The sequence below is a fragment of the Anopheles cruzii genome, chromosome 2, assembly GCF_943734635.1.
Source record: "Anopheles cruzii chromosome 2, idAnoCruzAS_RS32_06, whole genome shotgun sequence".
Taxonomy (NCBI): Eukaryota; Metazoa; Arthropoda; class Insecta; order Diptera; family Culicidae; genus Anopheles; species Anopheles cruzii.
This window is the reverse complement of record NC_069144.1, coordinates 45,434,057-45,454,640: the sequence shown is the minus strand read 5'-3', so window position 1 is coordinate 45,454,640 and position 20,584 is coordinate 45,434,057. Positions and strand designations below refer to the sequence as shown.

The 20,584-nt window shown below is 52.5% G+C and overlaps 1 protein-coding gene across 1 annotated transcript in view; it reads left to right on the top strand.

The window, feature by feature from the left end:
- The first annotated feature begins 758 nt into the window (after positions 1–758).
- The window catches only part of LOC128279147 (semaphorin-2A-like), a 51,646-nt gene continuing 31,820 nt past the window's right edge, over positions 759–20,584 (top strand). The window contains exon 1 of the mRNA XM_053017865.1: positions 759–894. Coding sequence (XP_052873825.1) covers positions 759–894 — 136 coding nt within the window. The remainder of the gene's footprint in view (positions 895–20,584) is intronic.

Sequence of the window (20,584 nt, the reverse complement as noted above, 5' to 3'; positions counted from 1 at the left end):
TCGTGTGCTTGGATGTGTGGACGGGTTTCCGGTTCCGGGGTGCTGTGACGAAGTTTTTGTGGGTGGCGAAAAAAGCGGCCGCGCGAAGGACGTTGAAGTGGAATCATCGTCGGGCTTAAGTGACGCGAATTTGAAGGATACCTCTCGAGTGCGATATTTCGAAGGAGCCGTTCGGTTTGAATGATTGATATTTGCGAGCGAGTGAAAATCGAGGCACGATCGGTGGTTTCTGGTTTACGATTGGCCGCGGGTTGCAGCCTTTGATTTGCCTGAAACGAACGCTAAGCTAGCCGAGCGTTCGTTATTGTCCGTCGAGGCCAAGAAATCGTAAACTAATACAGGAGGGTGGCAAGTGGCAAGCAAATAGCAGCGGGAAATAGAGCGAATTTCCAATGAAAATGCTGCGTCACAGTGCTGCATAAGGGTGCCCAGGATTCGAGGGCCAGAAGAAGGTGCGCTCGTTCAGTGTTTAATTTCCGACATTCGGCATCGATCGGCATCGGCCGTGCGCCGATTCGTTGCTGGCTGCGGAAGGACTGCAAGTGGCCACCAGAGTTCGTACCGGGAGTGCAGTGATTTGCCGTGTGTGTGTGTGTGTTGTGAGGGGCCACTTGGCAGGGCTCGGAAGTAGAAGCACCGGAACGCCGGAAGGGTTGGACAGGCCGAGAAACATTACCACAATGTTACCGACAGCACCGGCCACCAGACCATCGTCATTAACGTCGAGGATGCGGCTGCTGCTGCTGCTGCTGCAAGCTATGCCGGCCGCCCTGCTGATGCTGCTGGCGGCCGGCCGGGTGCAGGCAGATTATGAAAATACGTGGAACTCGTACTACGAACAACCGTGCTGCGGTGGCACCGCCAACGGGCCATTCCATTTGCGCCACCATGGAGGTATGTTTTTCAATTTGCTGACACAGAGCGGTGCGTCGTTTGCATTCTTTTTGCCTTTCACACACATAAGCTCCCTCCGGCGCTGCGTACATTATTATGGTCCATGTCGGTCGGCCCGAAAAAAAAACGCTACCGGACTGCGGGCATGGAAGAGAGAGTGCATAAATGAAAACAAACATCGCGGCGGCGTACATTAAACGACCGAGACCAAGGGTGTGGCTTAATCATGGTTAGAAGGTTTCGCCGGAACTCAAGACCATGCTGCATGCTGACGCACTTTTGTGTTCCTTCGCGGCGGCCCTCCGGTTTGCGCCAAAGTGTGGATCCTTCGACACTTCGAACGGGCGCGGTTTACAAAATGGTTTCCACCTTCCTCCCGGCCGGCGACCGGGGGTTTCGCGATGGAAATTGACATGATCCGAGAGCGAGAGCACCGAGCGGTCCTTTCCGGCCTCTGCCGGAGCTATCGAAACCGGAGGGCCCACTTGAGGCGGTATAAGAACGGCCTTAACGCCCTCTCGAAAGGGGCATTGTTTGAGCGACGCCGACGACCGGGATGTGCACCGGGTTCGGCCCGTATTTTCATTAAAAAACGAGAGAACGCCCCGCACGTGGCCCAAGCCGGCGCCGAGTGGCACGGTATTCAATTACCTCCGGGAAGCAACTGCAGTGGGGTTCGGCGCCGACGAGCGGTCCCTTGCATCATCCCCGTGCATCCGGGTGCACCGTGCAGTCTCGCACGATGGCAGCAATTGGTCGGATCGGGCCAGAGCCAGGGCAGCATCAGCACTTTTCGTGCCGAAGGGGTTGTTCTTAATTCTTTCTTTCTCTTTCGGTTTTTTTTCTTGCTGTTTTGGGAAAATAAAAAAAAGTCCCATAATGGCTCCCACTTGTTAGGCCCTCCCATCACGGCCATGTTGGCCGTGATGGGGGGTGTAACCGAGCGTACCGGTAACATTAAGAAACAATCCCTCTTTTCGCTCCGGATTTCGGGCAGGACACTTTGTGTCGGACGGGGCCATTAAATCGTCGCAAAATGGAGTCCTGTAGGCCTGTTTTTATGACGCGGTTCTTGTATTATAATCCTGGAGTCCTGGAGCTGTAATATAAATATGGTATGCAATGCGATGAAAATATATTTGAAAATAAAATGGCCGATTAGATGGCATTTATTGTCGTACGGAGTCGGATCAGATCAGTATAGCACTCGAATCGTCGACTGGACAACCTTGTCAACGGATTGGCTAATCCATGCTGAAACGTCCACGAATCTATAAAATCCGTCATCCGTCCGTCGAACATGACTTTCTCCATTGAAACCACTTAGCAAAACTAATGACATCTAATTGAGACACTTAGCAGTGGCCGATGGCAATTGACGGGAACACAGTGTGGAGAACCATATCTATTTATGTAGACAATTTCGTGTCCTGGGAGTATATTTACACGAGCTATCCAGTATATTCGTTTCATGTATTTTGGAGAAAGTGAACGATGTTTTATTTCGACTTTGGACTACTAGAACTGACGTAAAGTAATGGTCAATCTGCAAATTTGATCAAAGAAGAGATTCAATCAAATGAATACGACTCCTGGAACCTCGTATAGCGCATTCGTAACTCAATGAAATGTCCCCTTCAGAACGTTCGAAGGATCGCACATTCAGGGAGAAATTATTGAAAAAGAGCCACCGATGGATGTGGAAAGGTGGGGTCCATTAGAAGGAAAGTATTCATAATCCGCCGTTCAACGAAACGGGATCGAGGAGGAATGTCCGGATCAGGCGCAGCACAGCACACCGGGCGATGTGTAACATTCCTAACAGGATTAATGTTTGCACGCCCCACTCAACCCCTCCCCCCCCGGGGGAATCGAACTGCAACCGTGGCGGTGGCCATCGTCTCCGCATATGCCACACATACCACAAATACCTCACCCGAACCGGAGACGTATAATTAATGTTGGGAAATAGTTTTGGGCCACCTCGGCCGGAACGTGCTTGGGATCGCTGGCCGATCGTTTGAAGAATAACATTTGCTTTCCTTCGGTCTTTCCCGGGGGGGGGCTCTCCGGTCGAATCATTCTTCAGCGTTACGCCGCGTTTTCTTATGTAACTCGCCGCGCGCCACGGGAATGCAGCTTCTCGGGCCCCGGGACCTTTTTGGCGCGCAAAAACGTCCGCCATTTGGCCGCGCTGATTGAAGGCTCCCGTCCCAACGGGGTGGGGGCGAGGCGGCCTCCAATGCATCTTACGTCAACGCTCAGTTAGCAGCCTTCGGTTCACCTTCGACCCACCGTCGCGAACGCGCTATATCCGATTACAGGGCCCGGCTCTGTGTGTGTGTGTGTATCGATGCTAAATGGTACGAATGGTCTCCCATTTGTCCGCCCTGCCTGGGTTCGCCTGACCCATTAGCACCCCTCCGCCCGACCGCTCGCCGTCCGCCCTCTGAGCCCGTGGCCCGAAGGCTGCTATAAAACTAATTGCACCGACTACAATGTGCAAAACGCTTTCATGCTGCCTTCTTGTGCCCGAACCCCCGCTCCCCCTCTGTTCGGTTGTTGTTGTTGCTGGGCGCGGAACGTAAAAAAGGTGGTCCACCTTGGGACTTTTCCTGGAATGGAATCGAGCCCCGGAGCTTTACTTCGAACCGGGCCGAGCCGAGCCGGGCCGGGCTGGGTCGGACCGGGCAAGGAGGAAGATAAGTCACTTAAAAAGGATTACGTTGGACGTTGCAGTCCCTGCGTCGTGGGTCGAGCCGTAGAAGAGAAGTTACTCCACGGCGGCGGCCATTGTAAGTGCGTAACGGAGGAGATTAAATTAATTAGAATCATTCGCCACACCGCACCGGGTCTTGGTCCGGGTTGCTGTCTTGTCTTGAGCATATGTTTCGCTCGGCTCGGTCGGCTCTGTCTTGGCTTGTTCGGTGCGCTGAGTTTTTCATGCATCATCGGTGCATCACCACAAGCGCGCGCTTAGGAAGGAGAAACCACGGAGCGATCCGTTCCCGGTACGGTGTAAGATAATTGAACTAAAGGACGAGGAACGAAGGGCCCGGCTCGACATGCCCGACCGACCGACCGGTGGAGACGCCTGGTGTTTGGTTGCAACTTAACCGACGTCTAGTTTGCGACGGACACAACAAGAAAACCGCACACACACACACACGCGCGCGGCACACAACATGACAGCGTTTGGTGCGTGTTCGTGGCACCATCGCTCCCACCGGGGCATAAATCCGCCTTTTGAAACAATAAATATTCATGTTGGTTTAGCATCTAATTCAATTTCGGGTTACGTGGTGCCGCCGCGCCAGAAGTTGCACGGGGAGAGTCCCCCGACCAACGGGGCGGGGTGGTCGGTGGCGTTCGGTGGTTTGGCAGACGGTTTTTCGGATAGTTTTCTTAAACACATGTGCGCCGCGCGGGTTTCATTAGTGTACTAGTTGACGGAAGTTGGCGTCTAATCCGCTTAGGTGTGATTTTCTTCTGCCAAAATGTGCGCAGTTTGGTTTTGTCTTTTAAGGTTTCCTAATAAGTTGGATCTTGTCCCAGGCTTGGCCGCTAGTTACCCGAAAAAGAAGGCGAATTCATGAACCTTTTATTGTTGTTGTAATAAGGGATGGACACAGTAAAATGTGGTCACAGTTATCGAGGTAGTCTAGTACCTAAAAATGTGGAAAATCCTTTTGTGACTTATTAAGACCTCAACTATCTTCTCGATTGTTTGACCGTCGATCGCAATTGAACAGATAGCCTCAAAATAAGGATCAACAAGTTGTCGAAACTCATTTGAAAATATGTATAAATTAGATCAACCGTAGCTTCACGCCCAAAGAATCAAGAAGTACCTACGAAAGGTTGTTTTGGCCTCATTTAGTCTGTGAAAAAGTGCAATAGTGCCTCTTAACACTCCAGAGCATGGTCCGAACGAAAGACATAAGATCATCGTAAAGCACGGCATAAATTATTATGCCAAATGATCGCTTTTAATGATGAACTGTTTCTTGTTAGAAAATAATAAGAATTGCATTTTTGCTGTAACTGTTACGTTGGCCATGGTTTGTTGAGTTCCTCCTCAATCATGTTCTCGTTTCAAGCATGAATCATTTTTCTAAACTCACCCAGCGGCCATTAAACAATTCTGAACTGCAACACCCAACACAATCTGACTGGCTTTCGCCGGCGTTGGCAACAAATTAAACGAATACATTTCACCAACCCGGTGCGAACGGAAGCGACTACAAATCGCCTTTTCGAACTATTAACGCATAAGTAGAATTAGTTTTCGCGCTAAACACAATACCATCCCGCTGGCGGGCCGGATCCCGCGAGGGTTGATGAGCAATTTGTTCCAGCGAAAACCCACAATTGCACACACAAATGGCCGGTTTCGGGGCCGTCCCCTGCTGGACCGGAAAATGGAATGTTAAAAGCTGGTCCGCCGGTGGCCGGTGCGTCGCAGAAATTCGTGGACCCCGACACCACGGGCTGGACAAATGTCAAATTTGCTGTGTGCTGGGACGCGGACGGTGACGGTTAAACAAATGTCGGTCGGTCTGTCGGCTGAAATGCCCGGTTACTGGCCACTTACACTCAGGGGGCCGGTCCCGGGGAAAAGTGGAAAATCTGTCACTGGCAGCTCGGTCCTGCTCGGATATTTCGGGCTGGCCGCATTCTCTCTCACTACCGCATGTCTTATTATCCATCGGCGCCACGCAACGGACAACGCGGAGCGATGTAAATCGTCGAATGGTGCCTTTAAAAGGTGCCAAACGGCCAAGCGGAGGCAACTAATCAAAATTCAAGTGCCTCTGCTTCGTTTGGATTTTATAAACAAGTGGCGTCGCAGCCGCGGAACACGAGCGAATCCATCGTCCGGTTCCGGCGTGCTGACAGCAAACGGGGCTCGCAGTTGAGGAGTTAAAATTAAACCAACACTCTGATCGATTTTCCGTGTCCACGGCGGGCCCGGGAGTCTGGCTGGCAGTGGACCGGCACACCCGGGGCCATCGAGTATTCGGAGGCATCGGAGCGTGAAACGTGGAGTCCATCGGCGCGTGCGGTTTACAAATCCTGCCCACTGACAGCCACTAGGTGTGACAGAGTGTCAAACGGGCTGACAGCGTCCGGATGGGACGGTGCGCGTGGCACGGAGGCGGCGGTTTGTTAGCCTTGGCATCCGCGTCACGGACTTGCAACATCCGCCCGGACTGTGCTGTGCCGGACCCTGCCTCCTGCAGATTAAGCGAAGCATGGTGCACTTTCCCGCGCTCGACCGAGATGCTAATGATGTTACGTGATTTACGGACAAGCGCGCGGCGCACGCCCGTTGCAAGCCCGCCCGGAAGTGGTGGGCCGCCGCCGCTGCTTCCGGCGTAGGGAAAAAAAAACTTTCTTCATTTTCCGCTTCATTGACGAGACAATATCGCTTTGTGGCCGACGGGCCGAAACCCGAAAGCGGTGACGAAGAAGCGGTTCGAAGAAAGTGTGCCCCGTCGTGGCCGTGGCCAGATGGGGCGTGATGAATGTTGGGAAAACGAACGAAACAACAGCAACGAAGGACAGCAGCTCGGCGAAGGCAGAATGAAAACGGAGGGGGCCGGACAGAAACGGAAAATCGATCACCAAATCTGGGGGAAAACTTTCAACCGCCGGAACCTGAGGACCGGACCGTGAGCAATAGACAGCCGGAAAGTGTCGTGCTGCGAATGCAGAGTATCGGAAAACGCGTGGGAACCACCACCAAACGGGGACTGTCGGGCGGTCAATAAGCTGCTAAGCGTTAGCCTTTAAAATCCCTTTTTTACCATTTGAAAGTTAGCTCTTTTTAAAATTATTTTATTTGACAATGTTTAGTGAGTCCATTGAGTGCTATGGACGATCCTTACAAAATCTAGTTCGAAATCTTTTACTTCGCCCTTAAATGTCGAAGCTTCACTACTTATTGACCCACCTGATAGGAAGCATGATTTTTGGGGCCCAGGTGGCTTTCTGGTACTCTCAGTTCCTCGGGTCCCGTGCCATAAAAAAAAAGTGAGTGAGAAAAAGAGAGCAAACGAAAGAGAGAGAGCGTAGAGAAATCAACCCAAGACGAGGACCTTTCGAAATCGATGGAAAAAGTTTTGATCTGTCAATTCTAACAATTTTCGATACACACACACACTGTGCCCGCTGTCCGCTGCAGAGATTTTCAGAAGGACAACGTCGAAGAACGATGGGGTTCGGGATGACGACAAATGATCTTCGCGTGAGGTTCTTTGGTGCCATTTTTTTTGTTTCGGTGTTCGAACTTCTTCGAACGAATCTCACCACCCACCGTTGTCGGTCGGTTGCCATTTGGTGAAGCAATTTGACATATTTTGATGACGGTGTGCTGGCGCTGGCCCGGCGGGCGGGGATGGCTGGGACGATGATTGGTTATTTATGCAAGGTGCCGACATCGCACAACAACAACAACCACTACCACCATCAATCGGGCCAATTGTTTATCGAGAAAAAGTCCGCCAATTGGACATGTATTATGACAAATGATTGAGTCGATAAGTGGCGAACCAAAGTTTTTGTGGGCCATACGTGCGACGGGGGGGTGGGGGCGAAATGTATGTGGGCGAATTTATCATCTTGGGCCCCGGCAATTGACTGTCTTTTGTGGGGGATCGGGTCCACCACAAACAGGCAGCGGGGGCTGATAAAAGTGGTTGCTGCAGCGCAGTTGTTTAGCACGGATGTGAGCTCGTTTGTCATTGCTTCGGACGAGGGACTCACTTTTTGGTGTTGATGTTTGAGAGGCCATAAAAAATTATTGCCTCCCCGAAGCGGTTTTCGGGTCCACTTCGGGTATCCGCCATCGATCTTGGCATTGTTTGGAAGAGATATAGTTTTTCAAGTCTCGTTGAACCCACTTCGGGTTAGTTTTACATGACCCACGAAACCGTCAAGGAAAAACTGTGGGTCAATTAAGTATTAGCATTATTTTTTAACAAGGGACTTTCCCAAACTAGAATTCAATTCCTATTTCGGGTTACAACCATCGCCTAGCTACTGAATCGAACACCAATTTTGGTGTTTTAATTGAAATTTTACACTAATTCATAAAACATTTAACACAGCTCTGGTTTTTCCCCGCTCAACAATCTGGACGTGAGGAAATAAAGTTTGAACAAAAATATTCACTCTCCCCGTGTCAAAGTGTCAATTACTCCGGCAAGAAAAACAAGCGGAATAACTTTAATGAGTCCGCAGCAGCGCAGTTTCAACAACTTCCTCCTGGCGGAGCAAAGTGGAGACAAAAACCGGGCCGGATAAGCCCAAATGTAAGTACCTGCCAGCGAGTGAGGGGAAGAGTGGCTCCCGGGGGGCCACGGCCAGACTCCGTCGCTCACGGCCCCGTGGTGACCGTATGAAGTTGGACCCATTCCAGACGCCCCGTATCCGTGGCTCGGGTGTCTACCGTTTGTTGCAACAAACTTATGCACAATGTCATCACCATGCCACCCGCAGCGGGTGGGCTCGTCCGGGTCCGGGCCTGCCCCCGAACACACCCCCGGGGGAGGGTGGGGCTGACGGGTGCGCACACAAAAAGCATCCTGTTTTGACAACTGGCTCCATACGGACTGGCACTACGTCGGTGTCGGTGGACGACTTGCTTCAAACCTCGCCGGGTTCGCGGTTTGTTTGGGTCTTGCGTCCGAAAAACTTTCCCCCCAGGGCTCCCCCCCCCCACCCCCCCGGGAGCCCACTCGAGTTTCAAGTGCTTCCGGTTTCCAACCAGCCCGCCACCCCGGGACGAGTTCGGACTGAAAAGCTGCTTCACGCCAACACACCCGACGAGTGAATCGAGTACACATCCTTCGCTCACTCACTCTCTCTCTCTCTCTCTGTTTCGCTTTCCGTGTGACTGTTTTCTTCCTGTCTGTCGGACTTTTCGATGAAGTACACACACACACGGACGGACGGACGAACGGACGGGGTGCATTACTGGTCCTGCAAATGGCACCGGCAGGCAGGAGTGACATTTCTTTCCCGGCCACCCGTGCTCGCCGGCCGAGCCATGTTTATCCTTCCGCCGGATGTTGTTGGCTAGTTTCACGTCCCCCCCTCTCCCACTCTCTCTCTCTCTGTCTGTCGGGTAGGGAGCGCCACGAGCTGACCACACCGCATTCCGGTCCCAGGGCGGCGGCGACCGACCGACGCCCGGCAGCAGGCCTGTACGATTACCGTAGGTAAACAGAGCAAAACACTCGAAAAACAATTACACCCGGGCTCGGGGCCTGCGGCGGGATTACTGTCCATTTCTTTCCTTTTTTTGCCGGGAGGGTTGAAGGATAAATTGGCTGTCAGCTGTCAATGGGTGGTCAGCGGCGGCCAACGCCAACGGTGAGCGAGCCGAGCCCGAGTGTCCACTTGGGCTACGAAATGTTGCCTACCCGGGCATACTGCAGCAACCGCCGTTGGACTTCTTGTTATTGTTGGGGGCTGGCAGCTCCGGCCCGGGTGCAGCGAAGAAAATTCTTTTGCATTCTCGAAGGCCCCCTCTTTGCTGTGCCACGATACCCGGAGGGTTACACGGAACGTCGCTTAAACGAGGGAGAATAAAAATCAAAACCGGTGCAGTGACTCCACCGGACGATGTCCAGGGCCCGGTGCGGTGGTTGTGGCTACAAAAACCGGGAACCCTCGTTACACGGCAGCTGGGGCAGCAGAGCTCATGCATCCGTAATCGAATGCAAATAAATCCATTTATTACTGCGCTCGTTATTATTTATGGAAGATTATGTCAAGTGAGTTTATGTGCCCGTTTCCGGTCCGGGGCGCCCGGTTCTAGTCCGGGGCCTCGCGTACGTGCCGTAGCCCGTAGGGCTGAGCCAGAGCGCGGGGAAAAAACTCTAAACAAAACACGTAATAAATGGGCTGTCGATGGGTGGCTTGCCCGGTGCCCGAGCGGCTCCGAATCGTGCATGCAGATCGAGTCCGTCCGTCAGTCCGGCCGGCAGTATCCGGCCAGCCCGGGTTGGCGGCAAAAACCTCTTCACTCCCGACGACTACGACGACGTCGACGTCGAGTGGCCATTGCGTTGGGTGCTTTCGGGGAGCAGCAGCAGCAGCACAACAAAAAGCGAAACGGACTCCACACCGAGTAAAGGGGCCGCGTGGCAGTAATTGTAGTGCCGCTCTGCTGGAATGCATTTTTGCTGCCCGTAAATAACTTCCGGAAAAGCGGGAACATTCCTGGCTCTCCATACAGCGCTCGTTAAGTGCGGCACAGGATTGGCTCTATGGACCCGCGGGGGGTTGACGCGGGACGGGAACGATGAGCACGAAGCAGGCACACACACACACTTCATCGAAATCGTCCTCGAAGGCTGGCGGCGGCGGCGGCGGCGACGGCGGGCGATGTCTTCCTGCGAAAGGGCAAACCGACCGGAGCCGATCTTGTGCGCCGTTGTTACATTGTTGCGAAATGAAAGTACCGGGCCAAGGTGGCCGGCCGGGGCTCCTCCGGTGTCCTAGTAATGTCCATAAAATTGTAGTTTCGCAACCGAGTTTTTGGCGCGGTGGCCGGGGGGAAGAAGTAGTTCATTTCTTCGGTCTTCGGCCGACAACCGGGAACGGAGTGCATTGTGGGCTTTTCGTCCTGGCGCCGAACAAGCCAAACGTGTTGTCGGTCAGTGTGTTAGTGTGTGGTCGCTGCTTCGGCCATGTTTTGGCGCTCCGTCGGTGCTTGGACAATGGTTTTTAATTTGCCGCCCGCTACATAGCAGTGGGCCGGCAACATTCGGGTGGGGTCGAGATTGGATTGGACGTGAACGAGAAGGCCGTTCAATTTGGGCCAGGGGCAGGTTTATGGAGTGCAATCAAGTTATTAAAAGCGGACCCCGTTACCTCGTGATGAGTTTCTTACAAGGCGGCGCTCCAATCCACATCCCATCTTGTCCTGATGGGGAAAGCTTATTCAAACTTCAAACTTTTCTTGAGAATATTACTTTGTACGGTTGCCTCTGTGTGTTCTATTCGCTTATGTTTCAGTGTCCCACATAATGTTGCAACAGCATAATGCATTTTTGGGTTCATTTTGCTGTTGACACTATTTAAAGCATTGCTCGCTCCACGTCATCTCCATTTAACCTCCGGTTGGCTCCTGTCCTGTGAAAATCTGATCGGAAACGACGGTGAATCCTTCAACGAGCCGGCCGCCCAGACTGGGCCGATGCAACGGTGCAAACACGGCACTGACACTGCTCAGCTGGCCAGCTGTGAACCGGAGCCGGCTCAGCAGGTCAACGATTAAAAAGGCCCATAAATTATGGGCTGCAGAAACAATGCACCGACCGACCGGCACCTAGGTGCCGTGCGGCTTGACTTGCCCTGCTGTTCATTCCCGTTTGGCTCCCCGTGAGGCCGGACACACACACACCCATATTCGAGACGGGCCTGTGTTTAATAAGGCCTGTGTGAAAATCGCCTGCTTAGGACGATTCGGACGACGGGTTTTTGGCAAAATAACGCTGACCACACCGCACCGTGCACCGAACATAAAAAGGCTGCATATGGCTTTGGCCCCGTGCCGGCCCCGTAATTTGATTAGACCGATAGGCAAGGCAATTTAAGGGACGAAAAGTGGCGGCCAGCGGCCGCCCGCCAGTATGGCGCAATTCGGGCCGGAACCCGAACGAATCGATTTAATTTACATAAATCGAGTGGCCCCATCCAAAAGGCCCCCGCAGGGCAAATGGGTCAACGTGGGCAGCAGCAGGTCGCCTACGGGCCGCGACACCTTTGCCGAAAACGCTTCGAGGCCCTGAACAGTGGCAATTGGGCTTTAAACGGGTGCAGCCCCACGGGAAGTTGCATGCGTCGGCGAAGACACCAAAAGAAACATTTCGAAAGCTTTTTTCCATGGCGTGGCGTCCCATGGCATTTCCGGTTCCATTTCCATTCGATCCGATTCGGTTTTTCCGCTTCGACGTACCAGCTCGAACCGATCGCTCTCTCACTACCGTTTGGACTGTGAGCTTAAAAGGACAATGAAAACCGTAGTTCGCTTGTCGGCGACTTACACCCTTGGTTTGTTTTTGGTTCGATCCTGGAAAATTCCTTGCGATTGTTGGAGTCAAATGAAACCTGAAAATTTAATCTCACTTCATCTTTACTACGTGCGCCAAGTACGTCAACTGTTGCTCTCGCGCAAACTGCACTCGTCCTCTGTCTAATCGGAAAAAGGATTCGTCCGCTTCCTTCAGTCTCACCAAAAAGGCGCTGGCTGCAACCGAGGCAAACCGGGGAATGTGACAAGAAAATCTATAGAAGGCAAACAACTCCAGAGCGGATCGGACTTTTCCGAATCACCTATTCGCCCGATTTGTGCCCGGCCCCGTGCCCCGTGCCGTCCGTTTGTCTTGCAGCGCTCCGGTGAAAGCGCAAAGAAACCAAAGGACTCGGCAAGTTGTAACGATAATGGAGCGAGCGGGATCTGCATAAACGCCCGGAAAAGCGAACCCTCGCAGCGCCGGGAAGGCACAAATTCGCACTTTGTAAATGTTTATGTACACACATGTTTTCCCGTGCCGATGCTGTTGTCCCCGGACGTTACGTTCCTGCTCCGTATTTCTTTGCTATTCCCCAGTCCAGCACCAGATGCTTCGATTTGGATGATTTTCTTCCGTTTTCTCTTCGAGCAGCGGGTTTTTTTATCCCTCCCCAATCGTCACAGAGGCAAACTTCTGATCCATTCCTCCCTCCCGGGTAGCCCGACCCGCGCGGACGGCGGATGTTGCCGATGGTTGTGATTTTCGCCAATTTCCATCTTCGTCCGGCAGCCCACGGGAGCCCGGGTGTGTGTGTGTGGAAAACCCATTTTCCGATGACGGTTCCTTCGCTCCACACTTGAGTCGAGCGATGAATTTTCCACTCGAACGGCGAACTGGCGGAGGTTTTACAAATTGATTCCTCCCGAGCCACCCGAGCAGGAGTGTGTGTGTGTGTGTGTGTGATAAGGATTCGCCCCGGAGATGATTGAGGAATGGCTACCGGACCGGTGGATGTGCCGATGACAACGATCCGAAGCATTCGATACATTTGTTTTGCAAACAGCCCGATGCGATGCGCGAAAGTTCCGCCGGATTGTCCGCGGAACGGACATCCGGCGGGTGGCGGGTGGGGACTAAGTGGGCGCGGTTTAATGGAAAAATCATCGAGCTGCTGAGGTGGAGATGAATTATGCAAATAAAAACGCTGTTTGCACTTCCGAGTGGGTTAGCGATTAAGTTGCGTCTCGCGGCAAGGATGATTTCGCTTCCGTGCTCTAGTGGGGCGTTGGGACGATTATTTTAAAATGGCGTTCGCCGAATGCCGATGCCGATCGGCGCTCGGCGGTACATAATCGTGTGTGGGACTGCAGTGGGAGCCTCTACGTGACAACAGTACTGTTGACGGGATTTTTTTACGGTAAATAACTCCGACTGCGGCGGTTTCATTAACTTGTACTTTTATCGGCCATTCGGAAGCCAACTCTGTCTGGTTTTTTTTAAACAATGCTCGTTGGAAAGGCAATTTTTTGTAGAGCACAGTTCAACAATTCTATCGAAAAAATTATCATGTTGAAAGCTTAAAGTGAGATTTTTAAATAAATAATAATCTTTTTATAGCACATAAGGTGATGGAATACGTGATGACGCAACAGGAGACCTCTTTCAAGAAGTTGTTAAACCACTGATCTTGATTCTTCATTGGACCCCTAGCAGAACTACGGTTTGAGCTAGCAAAATGTAGAAATAATCGGTATGAAACGAGTGTGGTTTGCTACTAACAAATCACTGTGTTGAGTCTCTCAAGGTAGATTGCAGAATCTCGAACGCGGGAAGTTAGCTTGGCGGAGTTCGTCGTAACAATCATCCTCAAGTTAATGTTTCGCTCATTATTTCCGCAAGACGCCGATCACGCTCACCAAGTAATCATATCCCAGCTACAACGACTTCCTTGGAACGCGAATTTGTATACAATTTTTTGATCCGTTCAGACAGAGAAACATTGGCCCACAATACAGGTTTCGAGAGTTATTGAGAAACGTATTTGACCTCGAATTTTCCACTCCGAATGATCTACCCCGAAAGGTTCATTAGACAATAGGCGATCACTTAAATATTATTTTTTTTAAACAATTGAAACCTACCATAGATAAACAGCCGGAACGGGAAGCGCCGGAAAATGCAGCACTCCATCCGCGCTCACGTTCGAATGATAACTTGCTGCCGAAAACGGATGAATAGCGTGACTCACGTTTCCCGTGGCTTCCCAACATGCGCCGATTTTCCCTTTCCCAATAATCAAATCAGCGCCCCGGGGGGGGCTGAAAACGGCAGTATTCGTGTGGAACCATATTTAATTCAAGAACGCGCGGCCCCTTCACCAAACGGCCGCCGGAAAATGGCCGCCAAAATGCACCGAACGGAGGGTCGGCGTTCGGAAAATCGCATCCGTGCGGACGTAGAAACAATAATCGCACCGCGCGCCAAACCGAAAACGAAGGTGCTCTATGCATGCCAACCATTCGTGCCGACACTGGTGGCACTACATTTTTCCGAGCCATTTTGCCGGATTTTCCCGGCTCCGCGCACACAATCGCTCGGTGTGTTTGCCAAACAATCGAAAGAAAACGGGCCTGGCGAACGAGTTCTGGCGCACTTTAAGCTCGAGAGGTCCTTTTCAAAGGGGCCTACCCCCGGCTCCCCCCCGATGTTGGTCCATAATGTGACTCTGGGCCTGGACTCGTCCAGGGCGACCGATCTTAGTCCCGGTGTTTCTTTCCTTTGCCGTGCAAGGTGACGGTGGGCACGGTGCCAAATCGAAAACCATTCAAACTTTCGGCCAAGCCAGCTAGGAGACCAGGTTCCGGCTTCCGGTTTCCGGTGGCGTGGTTCGGGAGGCAAAAATTGAAAAACTACTTCTCACCGAGGCGCGCCTCAAGACGGGTTCCGTTTCGGTTGAATATCTTTTGGCCGATTTCCGCTCCGTGCCGTCAGACTGGTCGGTTTAGTGCACTTTTTTCACGAAGCACGTTCAGGAGGGTGCGCCCCAAAAATTCGATTGCCCGGACTCCGAACAGTCCTGAAGCTACTCGGTCCTTCACCGTCCGTTTCTTCCGTGGGGTCCGTGTCCGTCCTTCGTGGCGGCGGCAATGCGCAATAAATGGTGATGAAATTTGTCTCCATCAAGAGCGGAACAGGAATGGTCGAATAAAAGAGAGATAGATAGAGAGAGAGAGAGAGAGAGAGAGCGAGCAAAAAAGTTTCAGGTCTACTGGCCATGACCACCAAGATGACGAGCCGGATCCGGACATTAAAGCGAGACCAAGCAGGGGCCGACGCTGATGCTCACGGAATGCTCGGGTAATATCATTGATCATACTTACTGCAGCGTTCCCTGCGGGGTCACCCCGGCGGAGTAAGTTAGCCCGCTACCCACAACAGCCTTGCCCAGCCAGCCACCTTCTTTACCGAAGGGGGGCCGACGAAAACTTTTCGGTACCTTCGGTTGTCGTCAGCCCTCGACGGAGCGTCTTCACGATGGCCAGGAAACCGAACGATGGAATTGTAACGATGCTGGGCCGTACAATTGACCTGCGCCTCCGGACCGGAAGCCACACGGAACCCGGTCGCGCGGCAAGCCTTTTTTGTGCCCAGAAGTGAAATTATAACTCCCATTATGCTCCCGGGGGCCAATCGATGGCTCCCGCGGCACTCGGAGCTGTGGTCGAGGACCCCTTCGGAGCAGATCCCGGGACGGGCGGGATCAGATCTCTCTCCACACGGTCCATACTACTTTTCTCCATTATCTAATTAAGCCGGATTCTATTGGATTAGGGGAGCTACATTCCGTGCTGGGGCCCTCGATAGTTCTTGTCTTGTTTTTTCTTCTTTCCATCGGAGGCTTTTTACCGACTCAGCTCGTCTGCGGAGATGATAAAGTTTCGGACTTGGAGCCGCAGATAACCGCAAACTGGCCACGCTGGTGTTGGTGGCCGCTACGTGAGGAGGGACAGACTGGGAGTCCGCCCCATTGGTTAATGAGTGGGAAAATCGGACCGGGAGTCGGGCGATCGGATCTGCTGACGCCTGAAGATGAGCCCTTGATGGACGTCGGTTTTGCCCGCCCGAAAACTACCCCGGGATGGGCTATCGGTCAATAATTAATTTGACTTTGGCTTAGCCCGAACTGCGACAGCCAGGCGACAGATGATGGAACAGGTTCTTGGCTGCTCGAACTACAACTTCCTTGGGGTCAGAAGTAAACAAGAACGCGGGCGGGCAAAATGGCCAATAAATACACATTGGACATTGTCGGGCGCGGACTAACCGATCGATTGGCTTTGGGGACAAATCCACAGCACGGCGCACGGCACGGCCGTTTTCGCAACCCGAAGACGTTGGATGAAAATAAGTTCCAATTCGGGTTTGATGAGTTCGCCCAGAACAACGGGACTGGCCAGCCGTTTCCGACGGCCAGCCAACGGCGATGACGACAATAAGCCGAAATGGCCGATCGTTACTGCTGGAATCGGCAACGGCCGGGCTCTGATGGTGATGGCCTTTAAATCTCAACATGATCGGCCCAAACCCACACACAAACACACACACACATGGTCCTCGCTAACCGTTGAATAAAAATCCAATCAAACGAATCGCTTCGTCGAGGTCGTCGCCGACGATGTACTTTTTTACTTTTGATTGAATTTACTTGCGCCGGGTAATCTCACTCGCTTTCCGGATCAAATTTTGTAGCTCCTTAGTCCCGCTCCGACAGTCCGCCTGTCCGAGAGACAGTCCGAGACAGACTTCCGTTGGCACTTCTTCTGTTCCGTGGCACGGCAACTCCATTTGGCCTTCCGTGGGCGTCTTTTCGCCCGGGAAAGAAAAGCCCAGGAAAAACATTTGCCCCTGCCAACCGGAACCGGAGCGACACATTCGGAAAAAGGCGGACAACAATACAACAAAAATCATAATAAAATTAGGCGAAATTGGATTTCAAGGGTCATTTTGCGCCCTTCGCCGCGCGTGGCTCACCCGTGTGTGTGTGCCCGTGAACCTCCGAGAGAGAGAGAGAGCGGCTCGTTGTCGAACTCGTTTTCGGTATTATGACATTTTTCTCGCTTTGTCGTCCTTCCGCGCCCCGCGTGCTGCTCGCTCCGGTGTCCTTTGTTGTCGAGCGGGGGGCGAGCCAGGGCGCGCCAGGACAACAATCCCGATACCGATCGAACCGGCAGCGCAGCGTGGAAGCGCCGCCGGAAACTGAATCAACCTTTTGGGACAGCACAGGCCCGTGTGGGCCCGTGGGCTGGTAATTTTCTTTGCCTTTGCCCGTAAGCCTTTCGGTAAGGGCACCCGAAAGTGGTACAAATGGCCGGACGCCGGAGCCGGAAACTGGAAGCCTTCCAAGGATTGGGTTCCCAAACGAATGCGCGCTCAAATTGAATAAACAAAACGGGCCAGCATTCATATCGAGCGAGGCTTATTATGCCGCTTCCGGTTCCTTTGCGGATGGTGGGACCAGCATGTGTCGTCCGGTTTTATGGGGGCTTGGGTGGCTTTCTTTCGTTTGGTCGCTTGGTCCGTGCCATTCATTTTATTTTTAAAGTCCACGGAGCTCATGGGCTAATGAAGCGCACAAAGGGCGAGGACTATTGGGTTCGAAAAGTGGCTTTTATTATATTCCGCTGTTCCGCCTGCTGCTGGCACCGTTCAACAAGTTACTGTAAAATGGGTAAGCGTTCGTTTATCTTTCGCCAACGCATTTCAACTGCAATCAACATAATTTTTCCCGACGCCGGCTCGGTTCGCCAAGAAGCCGACGCAAATTGTGCCAGCTCATAACGAATCATTATGCAGCCGGCGGCGACCCAACCCGGATCGGCCCTACGCAGACGGAAGTTTCTCGATAAACGCTCACCGATTAATGAAATTAGCGTCTCTCTTGGTGAGCCGTGGGGCCAATTTTTCCGATCGATAGCGACCAATGAGGCCAACGGTAGCCAATCGTGGGAGCTAATTTGAAAAGTTTCGGCTCGTCGTGAAGTCCCGGTTGGCACCCCGTGCCCCCGCGGTGCCAGTTCGATCATCGTCCATCGTTTGGTGGGTCGAAAGTGAATGTTGCCTTCGCAACTTGTTGGCGCCCACATCAATCAATCACATCATTTGTGAGCGACAACCCCCGAAATGATATCATCAACATCGTTGCCTTGGGAGACAACATTGTATCGGGTACTTCCGCGGCAAAATATTACCACCTAAAGCAGGTTTGAAACATATTCAAGGACCTCTGCGTTGGCCCACCTTAATCTTCGCCCCGTGTGCTGCCCCTTGAGTCCTCTCGTTGGTTCCTCGCACAGTAATCACGTCGGCATCTCTCTCTCTGTCTGTTGCACCGACCGACCCGGGCCCGGGTCGTATTGTAGATGCCGAATGCAATTAGAAGATAAGTTTGTAAGCGATCCCATCCCGCCATAAAGCTGAGCAGTGCATGTGGTGTGCAAGCGCCACCACCCAGGACCCAAAGTCATGCAATAAAGGCGAAATCTAGAGCCTTCCCCAGATACCATTGATTAATCCTAGGCTTACGTGGCTTACGTGGCACAGCTTTTAGTTCCTTTTAATCAAACCCAACAACCACCGCAGCCGACGTGGCCGTGCACCCGTGTGTGTGTGTTTGGGGCGACCCCATAATACAACGCGGCAATTAGTTGCAATAAAAAGCTGCGCTCGGTGTTCTTGGCGTTCCGCTTTCCAGTTCGAGGGGCTGGGTTCCCGTGGCGTACCCAGCGTAAAGTGCACGCTCACGCCGACGAAGGATGATTACGGGCGCACGTGTGTGTGTGTGCCGGTGACATTTACAGCAATTTAAATCACGAGCCACGCGAATAGGATTATCCTTCGGTGGCGCTTGGTGCAAGCAAAAAAGCAGCGCAGCTTGAGTCTCGCGTCTTGCGGTGCGGTGAGTGTCCTCGGGCTCGGTTTCGAGGGTCGGAAGGATTTCGCTTCCCTTTTTTCGGAAGCTCCGATTCCGACTGGTGATGGGGGCGCAACAAATTGCGCCAACAAAGCGACCGCCAACGAGTCACTATCATTTCGCGCCGCCCTTCAGAAGCACCGATCCAGGCGCTGGCTACTGACAGCCCACTGACACCCAAAGTTCGTGCGCGAAAAATTGTAAAACTGCGGCCTGCCGCGCTCGCGCGGGCTTTGAATTATTAATACACTTCGGCCGCAACTACAACCGTGCGGCCAGGACGGGTGGCAGTAGTTCTTGTAAAATGTCATTCAGCGCAGAAGTGTTTGCGTGCCGGTGCCGGCGTACGGTGCCGGCGAGCCTTGTTTTTGGTCCTCGCTCACTTCCTTCGCCGTCTGGTTTAGAGGCGCTTATTTATTCAGCAGACAATTAACGGACAGAAACGATCAACAATTTAATTAACGGGTTGCCGCCACCTTTTGCACTTTTCGTGACCACCGCGATGGGAGCGACCCCTGGTGGGTGGAATTTTCATTTTCCTAATGACGCAGTGACCCCACCGGTGGCGGGGCCCGTGACCAGCGACGTCTTGTGGAGCGAAAAGACGACGATGGTTGTTCGGGCTTGTAGTGGGGATAATCCTTCCCCAGGATGCGAGCGTCGGCAATGGCAATGGATAACAACAACCACGCGGCGTGGCGCGTTGCGTGTCAGTCGTTCATTCTGGACCGGGCCAACGTGGAGAACCGTTATTTTCCTTCCGGGCGGGTTGGAGCCCGTTGTCAGGGCACATCCTGCGGGCTGCGTTTTCACGGCACTGCAGCTGCACTGGCAAGGCCGGCCCGGCTCTGGATGGTGCTCGCGGATGCGGTGGATTGAATGACACACCGGCCACTTTCCACGAGCGAGCGACCGAGCGAGCGACGGGAAGGAAGGATAAAACGGGCTCACTTAACGGAATGGTCTTGCGATGTGTTCCCATTACACACCGAACTGACTTTCACGAAACACGGATCACCGTTCCCGTTCGCCCGGTGCCATTTGTTTTATTTATTTACGCAACGAGGTACTCCGTGCAGTTCTCACGTAAGTTGCCCACTTTTTCCGGTTTTCATGATCGCAGGATTTTAATTTCCTTTTGAATGGTTTGCACTCCTCTCGTCGTTGTCGGTGGGAGTGGAGTAAATAAAGTGCAGTGAACATGGATTCCCGTCGTGAGGCTGGCCACTTTCTTTTAAATGCTAGGTTTTTTTGTGGCATTCGGACGTCGGATAGGGACAAGCTGGCAGATAGTGTAGCTCGACGGGAAATTGCTGGTCTGCCGGTTTTTAATGGCCATCCAATTTTTATCCCGGGACTGGCATGAAGGCTGATTAATATTTAAATCCATCTTATAGCCACGTGTGATTTTGACAGTTACATCTTGACGCTGGAGCACGTCCGCAGACGTCGGTGCTCTCTCATCATAAAGCATAGCTCAGTTACAATACAATATAGGGTTTCCCAAAATTAATCCTATAATTTGCCTTCTCTTAAATTCTACCTTCGTCTAATTATAACAAAGAGCCCAATCAGGGGCTAAACAAAAATGAGAAAGACGGCCCAAGTGTTACCAAATCATTACCAGCATCCAACATTATTCTAAGTATCGGAACGCAACTAAAGGTTTCAGTGCCGCTGTCAACACCTT